The sequence below is a fragment of the Pongo abelii genome, chromosome 9 (genome assembly GCF_028885655.2).
Source record: "Pongo abelii isolate AG06213 chromosome 9, NHGRI_mPonAbe1-v2.0_pri, whole genome shotgun sequence".
In the NCBI taxonomy this organism is placed as follows: domain Eukaryota; kingdom Metazoa; phylum Chordata; class Mammalia; order Primates; family Hominidae; genus Pongo; species Pongo abelii.
The window spans coordinates 92,550,648-92,568,523 of NC_071994.2; the positions used below are offsets into that span (position 1 = coordinate 92,550,648).

General features: G+C 36.9%; 1 protein-coding gene across 2 annotated transcripts; it reads left to right on the top strand.

The window, feature by feature from the left end:
• Positions 1-11,010: 11,010 nt before the first annotated feature.
• On the top strand, positions 11,011-17,489 carry LOC129047269 (putative tripartite motif-containing protein 49B). Of its 2 annotated transcripts, XM_009246933.2 has the most exons (6): positions 11,015-11,425; positions 11,691-11,786; positions 13,593-13,823; positions 14,546-14,568; positions 15,746-15,843; positions 16,927-17,489. In XM_009246933.2, the coding sequence occupies exons 1-6, from the start codon at positions 11,015-11,017 to the stop codon at positions 17,424-17,426; spliced, it is 1,359 nt and encodes a 452-aa protein (XP_009245208.2). In that variant the 3' UTR covers positions 17,427-17,489. The 2 variants fall into 2 exon arrangements, with proteins under 2 accessions (XP_054382180.1, XP_009245208.2); XM_054526205.1 differs by lacking the exon at positions 13,593-13,823 and having other exon boundaries at positions 11,011-11,425.
• Positions 17,490-17,876: the final 387 nt, after the last annotated feature.

Consider the following 17,876-nt stretch of genomic DNA (forward strand, 5'->3'; position numbering starts at 1 on the left):
AGGTAATGACAAAAAAAAAAAGGTAGAAAGAAATCAGGCTTTGAAAATTCAATTGTTTGGCTGAATATGATACATAGATACTAAAAACAACATGAAATAAAACTAGAAAGAGCCAGGATCACAGAGTGGAGGGCTTTCAGTGTTAAGCAAAGTATGTTGCTTTGCATAACATAATAAGGGAATGCATTTTTCAAATGATATTTAAAACAATTAGAAACAATTGAAATTAATTTTAATAAAACATTATATCCCAATATATCCAAAATATTTTCAACATAATAAACATTACAAATATTAGAGAGATATTTTATATTCTTTTTTTTTTTTTGAGACAGGGTCTGGCTTTGTCACCCAGGCTGGAGTGCAGTTGCCGGATCCTGTCTAGTTGCAGTGTCAACCCCCCTGGCTATAGCAATCTTCTCACCTCAGCTTCCCCAGTACCAGGGACTACAGGTTCATGGCACCATGCTCTGCTAATTTTTGTTTTTTTAGAGAGACGAGTTTTCACAATGTTGCCTAGGCTTTTCTCAAACTCCTTTCCTGTGTTCACTTCTCAATGTGCTGCGATGACAGGCTTGAACAATAATGTTCATACGTTTTAGGAAGAATGTCCTAAGCCTACTTAGGTTTTTTTAAAAAAGGGTAGATTGGAATTTACTTTCTCTAAACTTAATAGTTTCTAGAACTATAAATTAGAGTCAAGTATTAAAGGCCCCAGGAAGACAATTTTAGAAGAAAAGTTTTCAAAGTCAGCCAGGCTGGATGCTTTATAATTGAGCATTTGCTGGATATGTCTTGGCATCCTAATGGCCAACGCTGAGGGTTTTTATTTTTTTTAATAATGTGAAAGACTGAACTTTGTTACATGTACATTGTGTAGAATTTCCAAAGTTAGAAACTTTTCTTAAAACACTTCACTACATTCCTTTTATTTATGTATTTTTTTTAAAATTTAAACTATGCATGGATACACCCTTAATGGAAAATTAGGTTTCTGCAGTTTCAGAGGCAAAACCTAGTCCTTTTGATTGGCTCTATTTAATTGTATAATTGCTTTATCAATTAAAATTTAAAAAAACCTTCTACAAATACATTCCAATGATAGATAACTAAATCAGTTGTCTGATGTCATTATACAATGTTACATTTTTTTTTTTTTCTTTTGAGATGAAGTCTGGCTCTTTCACCCAGGCTGGAGTGAAGTGGCAGGATCTCGGCTCACTGCAACCTCCACCCCAGGAGTTCAAGCAAATCTCCTGCTGGGATTACAGGTGCCTGCCACCTTGCCCAGCTAATTTTTGTATTTTTAGTAGAGAGGGGGTTTCACCATGTTTGCCAGGCTGGTCTTGAACTCCTGACCTCAGGTAATCCACCCGCCTCGGCCTCCCAAAGTGCTGGGATTACAGGCATGAGCTGCCACAGCGGCCTGATGTTTCTTTTTTAAGTCCACATAAAGTGACTTTATAATTATCTTTTAATGACTCCTTATTAAAACCTAAAATATATGAAGAACGATTTTGTTTTCTACTTTTATCTACAATACTAGATTTTCCATGATTTTTAAAGAGTAGAAGACTTTTTTCATTTTTTTTTTTATTTTTTGAAATGTAGTCTTGCTCTGTTGCCCAGGTTGAATTGCAGTGGCACCATCTGGGTTCACTGCATCCTCTGCCTCCCAGGTTCAGGTGATTCTCCTGCCACAGCCTACTGAGTAGCTGGAACTACAGGTCTGTACAACTATGCCAGCCTAATTTTTGTATTTTTATTAGATATAGGGTTTTGCCATGTTGTTCAGACTTGTCTCGAACTCCTGACCTCAAGGGATCTGCCCTCCTCGGCTTCCCAAAGTGTTGGGACTCAGCCACCATGCCCAGACTGGATTGGTTTTTAAGAACTTGATTTATACATGTTTAGTTTTAAAGAATGGTTTTTTGTGTTTTTAAACTTTTTAAAGTTAAAAACATTTCACAAGAAACTGGTGAACTTAAATGTCATTGAAGATAATTTACTATTACTTAACAGAGGGGTCATCTTTGGAGAATGGGTTATGGGTATAAAATTGAAAAACAGATTTGTATCCTAACAATAATATTCTGAAGCTCTATCTCTAGTGACTTAGAGAAATTCTCAAATCACCAAACACAATAAATAAATGAATATAAAAGTATAGTGGCTCATTCACTTCTCTAAAGCATTTTCTAAACTCCCAGAATTATGAGAAACACGGAAGATTCAAATACTTTGCTGAAATGGGTCAGAATGAGAGGTATCTACTCAGCCTATGGGTGCTTTCAACTCTGACTCAGCAAATCATAGGTATTAACTTTCTCTGTGGCCTACTCCTCACACCCTCCTAACCCTTTCTTGCTCAATATTCTTCTTAACTCTGCATCTAGGTTTGCTATCATATTACCATCCAAATAATAATTGGTTTGGATGTATTTACATAATACAAAGTTCTTTAAGTAACTAATAACATTTACTTAGCATTAATTGGTCCCTTTCTATGCATGAAGCACTGTTCTACTTGCTGATACCTACAATATTTTTCATAGACTTTAGAATACATCGGCATACACAGTGTGAAATCATTTTTTGTGTGTGCTTGTTATTTAGGTCACAATATTAAAATATATACTGCTAGAATTCTAATAAAAACATACTGCACAGGAATGGTGAGATAGCTTTTAAATCGGGAAAGTTCAGCTTGACAGGATCCTATTACCAGTGCATCCTGTTAGCCTAACAACATTCAACATCATAAGTAGCACATCAGTAACAAGCTCTTAACTGAGACGAGGTTAGAAATGTGTATTTTTATTTTATAAATAATCTCTGAAAAAAACAGCCTTCTTAAGCACAAATGTGATTTACTATGGTACGTTCAGTCTTTTTCAATTTTTTACTTTCAAACAATATTCTCAAATATATTTAGAAAAAGGCTTTAAGGCATAGTATTTCATTAATGCTCATCGTTTGGAAAAAAAAACCCAACTGGAATACAAGCACATGAATTTATGTTTATTTTTTTAACTGTGGATTATCATGGTATTTAATCTACCTATTATAAAAAATTTTTGAAAATAGTAATTGATATAACTTGAGAATTTTCATCAAAATTTGAAGAGATCTAACAATATGCATAATGAATTTGAGTTGGAAATAATGTGTAATACAAGTAGAAACAAAAATGCATTTTGCATTCCTACCTGGAGAAAAAAAAGATGAAATAACATACAGGTTGAGCACCACTAATCAAAATATCTAAAAATCCAAAGTACTCCAAAATCTCAAATGTTTTGAGCTATGAAATGTCACCAAAATTGAAATATCCCACACGTGACCTCATATGAGAAGTTACAGTCAAAATATATTCTCAGTGGACAAAAGACTCTCCCAGCCCCTTCAGTTGCAATATATCTTTCTGTGTCCACCTAGATGCCCTCAAGCAAGAGCACTCACAAAGGGTAATAAAATGGCATGTGTACACAAACTTTGCTTCATGAATAAAATTATTAAAAATATTGTCTAAAATTATCTTTAGCCTATCTGTATAAGGTGTATATGAAACATAAATTTTGTGTTTATACTTGGGTTGATACACAAGACATCTTATTATGTACACGCAAATATTCTGCAATCCACAAATATCCAAAACCTGAAATTCTTCTGGCCCTAACATCGTGAAAAACAAACAGTCAACTTGTATTACATGGTTTTATAATGGATTTATTTGAAAACGTGACTGAAATCTATGGATGAAATTTTACAAACATCAGTTTAAGCCAAATAGTATTATTTTGTATAGCAGAAGGGGATACACTGGGTTTATTTCTCCACAGCATCCAAGTAGAATGTGACAGGGGTAAGGAGGAAAGATTTCTATATGTAGTACTCGTGATCCTTTGGGCTTAAGGTAGGTAAAAACACAAGACATGCTAACCTTACATTCTGCTCTGTTCCTTGGACATTTTATAAACAACACTTACTGTTGTTTATAAACAACAATGGATTCCAGTGAAGGGAAATGGCTAAGTCCATGAGCACCATTAGAACTGGCAGGGTTCAGGAAAGAATGTGAAAACTCTACTCCGCAGTGCTCATTTTTCTATACTGTGCTAGGAAAGATGAATGGAAAATAAATTTGGCAATGTAATGTCTGAGAACAGGATACACGGCCAGATATGGGAAGAATAAAATACAAGAACCTTGTGTCTACTGAATCTAGAGAAGAAAATATTCTGTTAACTCTTTGCTATGAAAATGCTTTGAGGCTGGGAACAGTGGCTCACACCTGTAATCCCAGTGCCTTGGAAGGTTGAAGCAGGATTGTTTGAGTGCAGGAGTTTGAGACCAGCCAGAACAGCATAAGGCCATATCTCCACAAACAATTTAAAAACTAACCTGAAGTGGGGGTGTCTGCCTGTAGTCAGAGCTACTCAGGAGGCCGAGGTTGAGGATCTCTTGAGCCTAGGAGGCTGAGGCTGCAGTAGCTATGATCCAGCAACTGCACTATAGTCTGGGTGACAGAGTGGGACCTTGTCTCTAAGAAAAGAAAAAAGAATAGAAAAGGAAAAACATGATTGAAATCTAAAACCTAGGGTGCTGGTTGTAATTGTTGCCTCCATTATTTTCTCAAGGAAGAAAACCTATTTGATTCTGATTTCTACAGCCTAATGATAACGTAGCAATATTCAAGAACTGAATGTTTCATTCGTCAGAGAAAGAAACTTCAGAATGTAGGCTGAACCTCACCTGAACACACAAGCACAGAAGGAATCATTTGTGTTTCCTGTGGCTCTAAGTGCGACTATACATTGAGAGATTTGAGGATTTATGGAGTTGACGACATGGGATTGATCCCTGAATCCATCCCATACAGGAAACAGGACCATAAAAAGATTGCTTACGACCGGGAGTGGTGGCTCACGCCTGTAATCCCAGCACTTTGGGAGTCTGAGGCGGGCGGATCACGAGGTCGGGAGATCGAGACCATCTTGGCTAACAGCAGTGTAATCCCGTCTCTACTAAAAATACAAAAAAATTAGCCTGGCATGGTGGCGGGCGCCTGTAATCCCAGCTACTCGGGAGGCTGAGGCAGGAGAATGGAGTGAACCCAGGATGTGGATCTTGCAGTGAGCCAAGATCACGCCGCCACTGCACTCCAGCGTGGGCGACAGAGCGAGACTCGGTCTCAACAACAACAAAAACAAAAAAAAAGGCTTACCTTTTATGTGCTCATATGTAAAGTTGGGACAATGCTACACATATTGCATATTTTCTGTGGAGATTAGGAACAATGTGTGCATGGAGACAGCACAGTAACTGGTACATCATAGCCCATGTATCACATTGTCCCCTTCCTTTTTCTAACATATTTCTCTCCGCTCAAATAGATAAGAGGTTTCAAGAGCAAATGACTGGGGTTTGTAGAAAAATAGACAATAAACGGGTAAAACAATTGAGAAGAAATGCAAACAAAATGTGTTAAAGAAAAGATAGCCCTGGACATTCAGGGTCCAGAAAGCGAAATATAACTTTTTGGAAAATTAGTAAATTTTGTTAGCATGAGAAAAAATATGCAGAATTCTCTCCATGTGTGCAAATAAAACAAACAAAATGTCAAAGGAGTTATAATACGTAGGTTTTAAATGGTATTTATCATAGAATGACATTTTTATAAAAATTAAAAAATTTCCAGAATTAAATAAAGTCAGATTTCTACATATGTTAAAGAAGCAGAAATAGATCACCAACTTTCATACAAAGATTTTCCCATGAGTTATAGAACCCAGATGAAAAAAAGAGTCTATTAGCAGATTCTCAAAAATAAATTTGTAATTCAACAGAAAACTTTGTGGTAGAGGTAGGTTTCAGATGCTAGAATGAAAACAGTCTCATGTACAAAAAAGTATCTTTTTTATTAAAAGGAGAAGCACTGGGAAATAAGCAAATATTCCAAATTGGCTGGAGTGTCCTTTATCCACATCATGGATTGTTCTTGCCTATACCCACCTCTACTCTCTCTTCTGGATTGGGTAGGACTTTTAGAACCTACAAAATGCCAACTCTAAATAGAATTACTTTCTTATATTTGTTTCATGGTCTGAGACTCGAGTAAGAAAATAGGTTGTTTCCTTGATAACGCCACAGTAGACAGAGGTAGGTCTGTAATTGAAAGCTCCTAATTTCCAGTGCTCTAGGCTTCAGCTGCCTAAAGCTGAGTGTTTGAATAAGTGAATGATGTGGTGCAAACAGTGGTTGAAATAAAATCAGAAGCTACCTACCTTCCTTTCTCTCCTTGCCCTAATTCCTTCCTGATACACAGCATCATCAGACCTTGTAATGGAGTACCAGGTCCCCGCCACGGAGCTCCAGAATTTCAGCAGAGAATGTCCGCAGGATCCACTCCATGATCGAGGGTTTCACAAGTTTCCCACCCTGGAGTCCAGGACTGAGCCAACAGGGCCCCCACACACAACCAGCGCAGATCTTACTTCTGTGCGGACACTTTGATTAATTACTTAGATTTATTGAGGTACAGAATGTGCATACAGGGTGGTCAGTCAGTTGGTGGTCTTGGACAGTAAACTGACAATAGAACAAGAAAATCTAGTGTCCAAATCCTTGTATTTAATGAAATATAAACTCTGGATGATTTTATGATGTGTCAACTTGAGTACATGTATGTACAAAGAGGGAAATGAGGGCAGTAGCCATTTTGTGGCATAGACATACCTTATTATTATTCAATGAAACACTTACTTAGGACCTGCTGGAAAGGCATTTTGCAGATGCAAGCAAAGGTCCTAATCCTGTGACTAGGACGTGTATCCAAGCAAGCCTGACTTCATCAGTGAAAGTCCTTTAAAGAAATACATAGGCATTCCTCGAACAACATTTTAAACAGCAAATGGGACTCTAATCTTCCAATTGCACCCTATTGACTTTAAACCAAAGCTTTGATTCATGACCACTGGGATCCAGCCAGCAGGGGATTTCTTTTCCTGATGGACTGTACCCAGGCTCTCACATATGCTTAAGCAGCCCCAACAATTGTGTAAGCCAAGTCTTTGCACTTTATTCATATGTGAATCTCCCTAACTATACATATATCTTATGGGTTCTGCTTTTGTCTTTGAACCTGGACAGACATGGGTCTGAAAGGTTTGTCTTCACTGTTTTGACAGTCTTGACCATAAGTCTTCTGGACCATTGGCAAAGAATTCCTCTGTCAGAAGATATTTGAGTAGTCCCTTCTGAAATCTCTTTCTTTTTAAAAAAATAATTTTCCTATAACAACAAAAAGATTTGGTATAGAAAGAAAAACATAGTCCATCCCTATCATTTGGATTCTGTATTTGTGAATTTGCCTATATCCTAAAAGTTATGTATAATCCCCAAAATAATTCCCATGGTGCAGTCCTAGTCATTGTAGGACATCATGCACTATGTGGAGAAAAGGGTTAAAATAATAACTCATCTTTCACCCATGACACTGGTGAAGTTTTGTAAATTCAATGAGAGACCCCAGGTTAGCAGGTTTATTTGGTTAATCAGTGATTTCTCTTAGAGTGGTAGAAAACAGAAAACAAAAAGGAAAGTTTTATCTTCCATTGGACTTCTCTGGAAATATCCTATAAATGTACTAAAGCAGCATTTAAGCTGGATGAGGTGGTTTATACCTGTACTCTTAGCACTTTGGAAGGCCGAGACCAGAGGATCACTTGAAGCCAGGAGTTGGAGAACAGCCTGGGCTACAGAGTCATAAACTGAATTTACCAAAAATTTCAACAAAAAAAATTAGCCAGGTGATATAGTGTGAGCCTAAAGTCTTAGCTACTTGGAAGGCTGAAGCAGGAGGATTACTTGGATTTCAAGGCTGCAGGGAGCTATGATTATGCTACTGCACTACAGAAGGAGACCCTTTCTCTAGAATAAGTAAATGTGCACTTAGAGGAATGCCTGTATCATGGAAGAAACTCAATAAACAGTATAAAATGCATCTTAGTTAATTTCTAGCCTATGTATGCTCTAACAGGATTTATGTTACATATGATTCTTTCAGGCACTGGTGTTCAGAATGAAAGTGTGATGATAATTTAATCAGAGCTGCAAAGGTGTGTTCTAAATACTGCATAAACCTAATCATCTTTGTCTCCACCTTTCTGAATGCTCTAAATACCCATAAAGAGGTGGGTGTGGTCTTCACAGATTCTTATAAAAGGACACAGAAGAGACAAGCTCAGTTTTCTCTGAAGGAGAAGGACTGCACCTAGAACTGCATTTTGGTGACCTCTGAAATTCAGCACTGCAGTGAATGAGCTCCTGACCTTGAGGTGAACTTAACAAAATTATTTTTGGAAGAATCGTTGTGGGAACCATTAAAAGAACTCAGGGGTAAGTGAAACCTGATAAAATTATATCATCTTTCCTTTACACAATAATAAATTAGTGTTAAAAATATCTCATTATCTTAAATCTACACAATGATACCATTTGTAACTCATGTTCTTAATATAGATTTTATGAATTATAAGGATACTAATTGTTGTTATTTTGTGTTTTCTATGATTGTTTAATATAGTTCTGAAAAACTTAAAATATCTAGTGTTTGCTGCAACAGATATGTATTCATCATGAATATATGGAGTTGATACATATATGTACACATAGGTGTGTGTGTATATGTGTGTAATGAGTGTATTAATATTGTCCACTTGAATTGAGAAGACATTAATGAATGATGAAGTTATTTGCTTCCATAACATTCAGGTTTTAGACATGATTTTAAATTAGTAAGGTAATGATGAGCGATGCAAAATAGTGAAACTAAGACAGTGAGAAAACTCCCCAAAATATCCTACTTTAGAAATCAAAACACAATTTTTCAAACAAGTAAATTTATAAGACCTAATTTGGTATGTGATTGTGATTGTCATCTCACTTGAGTCTCAATCTCATTAAACTGTGAAAGATTTCTTAAAATGTCTTAGATGAGCTTGGGAAAATATTTGCAATTCTAAGATTTTTCACTGCTTTCACTTAAATTCAGAAGTGATATCAAACTAGCAGCATAAAGGACTTAAAATTGCAAAACAAAGATTATAGTTTTTATATTAGTCAGGGTTCTCCAGACAGAACCATAGGATGTATACATATATGTTTGCAGATACATTCATGGGCCATTTGAGTCAGCCACAGAGCACATATGGTGGTCCCGTAAGATTATAATACCAATATGTTTACTGTACCTTTTCTGTATTCAAATATGTTTAGATACACAAATAGTTATCATTGTGTTACAGTTGCCTACAGTATGCAGTACAGAACATACTGTACAGGTTTGTAGCCTATTGTAGGAACAACAGGCTATAGTGTATACCATAGGTGTGTAGTAGGCTATGCCACCTAGATTTGTGTGGTATATTCTATCATATTAAAACAATAAAACTGCCTGGCTGGGCACTGTGGCGCGTGCCTATAATCCCAGCACTTTGGAAAGCCAAGGCAGGCAGATCACTTGAGGCCAGGAGTTCAAGTGCAGCCTGGCCAAGATGGCATAACCCCGTCTCTACTAAAAAAATACAAAAATTAGCCAGGCCTAGTGTCAGGTTCCTGTAATCCCAGGTACTCGGGAACCTGAGGCAAGAGAATCGCTTTGGACCTGGAGGCGGAGGTTACAGTGAGCCGAGATCACGCCACTGCATTTCAGCCTGCATGACAGAGGGAATCTCTGTCTCAAAAAAAAAAAAAAAAAACTAAACTAAAAACACCTGACACATTTCTCAGAACAAACATGTGTCCACAAGCTATACATGATTCTACATGGGACAGAATTCATCAGGAAAATTAATTTGCTTGATTATGGAGTCTAGAGAGTTCCAATATAGGCTGTCTCCAAGCTGGTGTCCTGAGAATACTGGTATCCTGGCTAAGCTCAAGTCTGAAAGCCTCAGAACAAGTTTCAGGAGAGAGACGGAGGAAGTTGTCTTTTTTCTGCCTTTTTCTTTATATCTGAGGTATCAGCTGATTGGATGGTGCCCACACACATTGAGAGATGAGGCTCCTACTCAGCTCACCAACTCACATGTCTCTCTCCTCTAGAAACACCCTCACAGACTCACCCACAAACAATGCTTCACTAGTTCCCTAGGTATTGGTTAATCCAGTCAGACTGATACCTAAAATTCACCATCACACCATGGAAATATAATTACACCTCTTTGAGTTTAATAAAAACCTCCTATATGTTAGTTCAGAGTTTGCACATCCCTAGGGGAAGTTAATTTAATCTACAAGAAAATAAAAAGACCCAATATCTTTAATAATTTTTCTTTTCTCTACTAGTGAACCCTGATTGGTTTAATTGAAGCATTTTTCTTTGTTTATTTGGTTGGTTGGTTATTTATTTTTTTATTTTGCTTTGATTTGCGTCTTTGTTTTTAATTTAATTTAATTTAATTTTAAGTCCTGGGATAACTGCAGGACATGCAGGCTTGTTATGTAGGTAAACTTGTGCCATGGTGGTTTGCTGACCGGCTTTTGTGAACCTCTATAAAAATATGTCATAGAACCATCTTCTCATATTTATTTGGCCATCTTCTCAAATTTCTTTGGCCCAGGTAGTTTTTTCCCACTCTTTCATAGTCATTCATCAGTTATTGAAAGAAGAATAGGGACAACTATGATTTATTCTGACCACTTAGAATCAAAACCCAATTTCCAGATCTACATTCAGAAAATGGGTAGTTGAATAGATTCGTATTATGCTACAGACAGGAACTAGGAGTAGAAGGGACTGTGAGTCCTCTAGTTAGTAATATCTGCTATAAAGCCAGGAGACTCCCCCTACGTGTGAATTTTTAAGTTCGTAACAGAAGAAATAGTTTGTTATACTTTAATGAACATTGTCAAGAGAAGAAAATATAACTATCACATATCTCCACATGTTTAGAAGCTTTTCATCAACCCAGGCCCCAAAATGACATGTTTCTCTTTGTTCCTCAGAAACATGAATTCTGGAATCTTACAGGTCTTCCAGAGGGAACTCACCTGCCCCATCTGCATGAACTACTTCATAGACCCGGTCACCATAGATTGTGGGCACAGCTTTTGCAGGCCCTGTTTCTACCTCAACTGGCAAGACATCCCAGTTCTTGTCCAGTGCTCTGAATGCACAAAGTCAACAGAGCAGATAAACCTCAAAACCAACATTCATTTGAAGAAGATGGCTTCTCTTGCCAGAAAAGTCAGTCTCTGGCTATTCCTGAGTTCTGAGGAGCAAATGTGTGGCACTCACAGGGAGACAAAGAAGATGTTCTGTGAAGTGGACAAGAGCCTGCTCTGTTTGCTGTGCTCCAGCTCTCAGGAGCACCGGGATCACAGACACTGTCCCATTGAGTCGGCTGCTGAGGAACACCGGGTAAGTGATGCCTCTGAAGATCGATTTCTGTAAAGGATGCATAAAATTCCTGTGGGTCTATTTTCTTGGAGATTGGATAAAGCCAACTCTGAGTCCCTTTAAGCAGCTCTGTTTGGGCTTTCTTAATTTCCAACCTCTGGGCTTTGACAAACATGAAGGGAAACAAGGGAAACGCCATTTACTAGGGGCTTATTTGTCTCTGATTCTGGGCTCCCTCCATATGTCATAGTCTGCACTGGTGCTTCAATTTATGGCTCTTTTGCAGGAGAAGCTTTTACAGAGAATGCAGTCTTTATGGGAAAAAGCCTGTGAAAATCACAGAAACCTGAATGTGGAAACCACAAGAACCAGACACTGGAAGGTTAGTCCTGTACTACTCTACCTTCTCCAGGAACTTATGGTGGGCAAATGGGTGACTCTTAAAATAGGAACTTGATATCAAACTGTAATGTTTTTGGGATTCAGTTTAAAAAAAAAAAAAGCGAGAGAAAACATTGAGAAAAAGTGGCCTCATTTTTATATAGAATAGTATGCCTGTTAGGTAGGATTTCTAAGAAAACTACTGATGTCACCCAAAGCATGCTGGTTTGTTTCATACAAACCTATAGTTATACACCAACAGATCCAAGAAACTGGGCCATCTCACAGCATTCTATATGTGCTGGTTGGATAAATGCTGGGCAAAAGGGTTATTTGGCAGTCATGGAATGCTCAACTGAAACTTCTGAGTGTCCGTCAGCATTAATCTGAATGCTGGTGTGCAAGTAGTATTTGGAATTGTATGGAAAATTTGAGGCAGAAAATGTGACAGGGCAAATCTAGGGAAACCATGAAATTAAGAATCTCATCTAATTAATATTGAATAATACATAATATATGAAGAGAAAAGCGGTGAGAAATACGGATTTGTGTCTTGAGGGAGACATGTAAACATGCCAGAAATATGGGAACTAGTATCTAAATATAAGGAGAACTCTGAGAACTTCAGAAAAATACTAAAAATAATTTTCTCTTTCTGGATGTATATTTTGAGGGTATGATAGCTAATATTAGTTTGTTGAAAAGTATTTCATGAGAACCTAGTCTATGTTGAATATTAAATTAGAAAATATACTAGTAAAGAAGAAAGGAAGCACCTTTGTCCTCACAAATCATACAATCCAAATAAGAGAGTCAAATGGTCAATACACAAATATATGCAATACATGATGTATTTGAGTGTGGTAGGTTTTTTGATGGAGAATAATCAAGCAGGGAAGTAGAAAAGGACAATAGAGGCCAGAAACTGGAGATTAGTGTTTGAGTTTTAAATAGGGTGGTCAGAAAAAAGACTCACTGAAAAATTCAAATTGAAACAAAGTTTAGAAGAGGAGGGGGAACACAAATGTGTGTGTGGATATATATGTGGACCATGAGTGTGAATATATATGTATATGTATGTATGTGTGTGTGGTTGTGTGTGTATATATATGTATGTATGTATGTATGTATGTGTGTGTGTGTTTGTATACATACATATTTTATTTATATATATATATATATATATATATGTAATTCTAGTTGGAGAGAACAGCATATGCAGTAATTTTGAGTTTGTGTATATTTGGAGGCCTGAGGAACCACAGAGAAGTCTATGTTTCAGATTGGGATGACTTAGAAAAAGAATGGAAGGAAATGAATTCAGAGAGACAAAGATGGCCAAATCATCAACACAGCCTTAGTAGGATAGGTTTTGCTGGGCGAAATGCACTTAGCTGGACATGCTAGTCTAAGGTCATTTTACATATAATGAGTTTAAGCAACTTGTTGCGTATGTCAGAAATAGAAATAATTGTTTCCTTTCTAGTAACTATAACTCTATACTCCAACTCTTAAGCACGAAGTGTTCTTACTTTTCCATAAATATGGGTTGGAATAGAGAAATTCAAATTGTGTTTTTTTATTTCCAACTATCTTAGAAAACACATTATCTTGAATAAATGTAATGTAATTGGTCAGATACAGCTATGTTGATCTTTATGCAGAAAGAAAGGAAAGGAACAGATTCTAAGAACTGGCAAGACAGAGGTTTAAACTATTGGATGTTTGAGAGACAAAAGGAATCAGTGAGATTTAATAGGAGATGAATAAATACATTTCTCTTTTGACTAACCCATTATCACTGCAGGGTTATGTGAATTTAAGGCTAGAAGCTATTAGAGCTGAGTATCAGAAGATGCCTGCATTTCACCATGAAGAAGAAAAACTTAATTTGGAGATGCTGAAAAAGAAGGGGAAAGATATTTTTCATCAACTTCATTTAAGTAAAGCCAAAATGGCTCATAGGATGGAGATTTTAAGAGGAACGTATGAGGAGCTGAAGGAAATGTGCCATAAACCAGACGTGGAGCTACTTCAGGTACAAACTCACAATGTGGTTTCAGGTTTTTGACTATTTACATGTATAAGTATTTTCCTCATGGCTGAACTCCATCTCCCTACTTTTATTTCCATGATGTGTTTCCAAAAACACATTCACATAACTAATGCTACTTTATTGGGAGAGTATAGCCCCCCCAAGGGATTCTACCAGGCCAAAGGTCCCTCCTACTTTATCCACCAGCCACAAAACTTTGTAGAATGGTCAAGGTAACAGCCCCAAGAAATATTCCCCATCTAATTCGATAATATGCTTTGGGTTGTTAAACATGTATAAAATAGTGAGTGATTCATTTACATTTAGGTTATGGAAATGTTTAGAAACATGGCAAAATCAGAAGTTTTGGGAATCTAGGTTCGCATTAACATTATTTTGGGGTCCACTCATTTGGTAACAGGTTCAGCTGAAGATGACTGAGTAGGTTCTTCGTGGTTACCACAGAGGGTAGACCCTCTGGGCCTCTTCTCCCTTCACTTGTTTAGAGAATGTCTTCAAGACTCAGCCTTTCCCACGACGTTAATTAATAACAATACAACTGACTTGGTTTTTCATTACAGAAGAAATAGAAAATGCTTTCCAGAAGAGAAGATAGTAGGGGAACAATATCTTCAGAAACTGAGTACAAATCTCACACTGAACTTAGTGAAAGATGCATCTTGTGAAATGCACTAAATGTTTCTTCTTTTTCTGTTTTTTTCCAGGCTTTTGGAGACATATTACACAGGTGAGTGTGTACCTAGATTTTAGCATATGTTCTTTAAGATTCCACGAATATCAAAGAAGGCTCTATTAAAGTCATGGCATAAATAATTAAGATATTGATACCACTTTTTTTTTTGCATCTACTTTCGTTCACGCCTTAAAAGACAAGGCCACAAAGTAAATAAATTAATAAAAGAAGAGTGAACTAAAAGAAACAATTTGATTACTGATTTTTTTTTTTTTTTTTTTTTTTTGAGACGGTGTCTCCCTCTGTCGCCCAGGCTGGAGTGCGATGGCACTATCTCGGCTCACTGCAAGCTCCGCCTCCCGGGTTCACACCATTCCCCTGCCTCAGCCTCCCCAGGACCCGGGACTACAGGCACCCGCCACCAAACCCGGCTAATTTTTTGTATTTTTAGTAGAGACGGGGTTTCACCATGTTAGCCAGGATGGTCTCTATCTCCTGACCCTGTGATCTGCCCGCCTCGGCCTCCCAAAGTGCTGGGATTAGAGGCGTGAACCACCGCGCCCGGCCCCTGATTTTGTTTTATTGCTTGAAAGCCTGCACAGGAGAAAGATAAGAGTTTTGTTTTGTGGATGGTGAGAAAGTCACCAGAGGAAGCAGGAGAGAAGAGGAGGAAGTATTTTAGCAGTGAAAAAGTGTTGATGTTTTGTTTTTTACACATATATTCATATCAGTTAACAGTTCTGAAAAATAGATTGAAAAAAACTGTGGAGTGTTAGAACTGTATACGTCTCTAGGGAAGTTCTTTGCTAAAAGGCAGATCTCCCTGCCTAGAACAAGTTTCCATTCTTTATCTTGAGAAGGAAGCAGTGGATGCATCAGTTCTCCCCAGAACCCCACTATTTCAGACAAAGATGTCAGGGGAGTCTGCCAAGAAGTAGAACTCAGAATTTCGTTTCTAAATATTCTCAAGGCCATAAGGCTAAGGAACCTTACACATCTGGGGCAAAAAAAAAAAAAAAAGAAGGATCAGATTGAATTCTGACTTAGACTCTTCCATCATGCTTTAAAATTTAGAAACTGTAAAGAATTAATTTGCAAAAAGTAGTAATAATTTTTGAATTATCAAATGTGTAGATTCAAAGGATTCTCATGAAATGTCTTTTACATACAAATAGTGATTTTTATTTATTTTATGGCTGTAGATGTTGTAACTGCAGGTTTTTCCTTGCAGGAGTGAGTCCGTGCTGCTGCACATGCCCCAGCCTCTGAATCCAGAGCTCAGTGCAGGTCCCATCACTGGACTGATGGACAGGCTCAACCAATTTCTAGGTAAGTCTCCACCCATAGGCAGCACTCCCACTTTCTCTAAATATTATTATTGTTAGGATCACATAGGTAATATTTCCTATTTTATCAAATATTTTACTTCTTTTAAGACATAAGTGAACAATATAACCATGCAACCCTTTGGTATCTGTGTCTGTATTTATAGTCAGATTTATAGCATTAAGTTTGAAAGATAGTGAAAAAGAAATACTTTCTGGCGTAATATGTACTGAGTTACATAATGGGAAAAAGGAGTAGGGTAGAAAATTTTAAAAAGGAGCAAATGAAATAATGCTCAGAATGGTGAATTATTTAATGTTAAATACAAAATTGTACATTTCTTTAGTGTGTTCATTTGAACTGCTAAGAACTGTTCTTTGGGGGAATATAGTTTTCTGGAGATCCTTGCGGGTTTTGTATTTTTTTAATGTGTATGTATTATTCATATATTGCAAACATTTGAATTAATGGGAAAAGCTAAAAGGAAGAAATCATTTTGTGAGTATAAGTAAAATTACAAATGAAAATAAGTTCAGTTTAATTGCAATATGAAGAGCTACATGTTAAGTCTAAAATCCAGCTTCAGCCCAGAGCTAGCATGGAGGACCGCAGAGAGAATGGTCGAAGATTTTGCAGAGATCTCCTTAAATTATCATTTATAACATGTACATATGGATTTTTATCCAGATATCTAGAGCAGTTCTTGAGTAAGTGACAATCTTCACATTCTTTCCAAAATGATAGCACTAGTTTTTAAGAATAAGAAACATTTCTAAATAATGATCTTGATAACAGCATAGCATTTAGGGCATACAATGTGTAAATTTTACTTTGAAGATTGGATTGAAAAAGTTGGTCTCACATTTGGCTCTCAGTATGTAAGTTTTCAAAAAAAATATAATATCTGTGGTTAGGGTTTTGTTTGTCTTGTATATAATATTAATCATCTCTATACTTTACTAGAAGTTACAAGCAAAACTGTCTTTATGACTTTACATTTCCTGGTACAGTAACTTCTTGATAGAACAATTATTTTTTTCTTATTTACACATGTCTATGCATGTTTTCTTTTTCTTTTTTTTGCAGTGCATATTACTCTGCAGCATGAAGAAGCCAACAGTCATATCTTTCTGTATGAAATTCTGAGAAGCTTGTGTATTGGATGTGACCACCAAGATGTACCCTATATCACTGCAACACCTAGAAGTTTTCTTGCATGGGGTGCTCAGACTTTCACCTCCGGCAAATATTACTGGGAGGTCCATGTAGGGGACTCCTGGAATTGGGCTTTTGGTGTCTGTAATATGTATTGGAAAGAGAAGAATCAGCATGAGAAGATAGATGGAAAGGAGGGACTCTTTCTTCTTGGGTGTGTTAAGAATGACATTCAACGCTGTCTCTTTACCACCTCCCCACTTATGCTGCAATATATCCCAAAACCTACCAGCCGAGTAGGATTATTCCTGGATTATGAGGCTAAGGCTGTGAGCTTTGTTGATGTTAATCAAAGCTCCCTAATATACACCATCCCTAATTGCTCTTTCTCACCTCCTCTCAGGCCTATCTTTTGCTGTATTCACTTCTGACCAGAGACAAATCAGAAATGTATTCACATGCTGTGGGAACCCCTTTATCCCAGGAAGTCCTCTTCCTTGTGCCTTAACATACAGGACAAATAGGCTCTATTTTATGTCTTGAATTGCCTTCTAATATTATCAAAACTCATTTATTGTGTTACTATTAAATATGCTGAAAACGCTAAAAGTATATGTATTGGTTCTTTATTAAATAATTTTTGAAAAATCATTATTCATGGTCATGGCATACAGTATATTCTCTCTTTTTTTCTTTATTTCTGACTGTCACTGAGCAAAATAATAGATGACAGACATGTCTGAATGAAGTTAAAATCAATGGAAGACAGTCAGGATCTTTTGCTTCATGCAAAAAACTTGGAGTGAAGTCTCAGTGATAACTGGGAAATGTTTCTCTTCCTCTTTATCTAACTATATTACACTTATCCATCATGTTTCATT

Bases quoted from the DNA above. Each gene is read 5' to 3' on its own strand.
- LOC129047269 (XM_009246933.2), top strand. From the start codon at position 11,015: ATGAATTCTGGAATCTTACAGGTCTTCCAGAGGGAACTCACCTGCCCC. The intron at 13,824-14,545 runs GTACAAACTCAC...GTTTTTTTCCAG, and splicing joins CAGACGTGGAGCTACTTCAG to GCTTTTGGAGACATATTACA. The intron at 14,569-15,745 runs GTGAGTGTGTAC...TTTTCCTTGCAG, and splicing joins TTTGGAGACATATTACACAG to GAGTGAGTCCGTGCTGCTGC.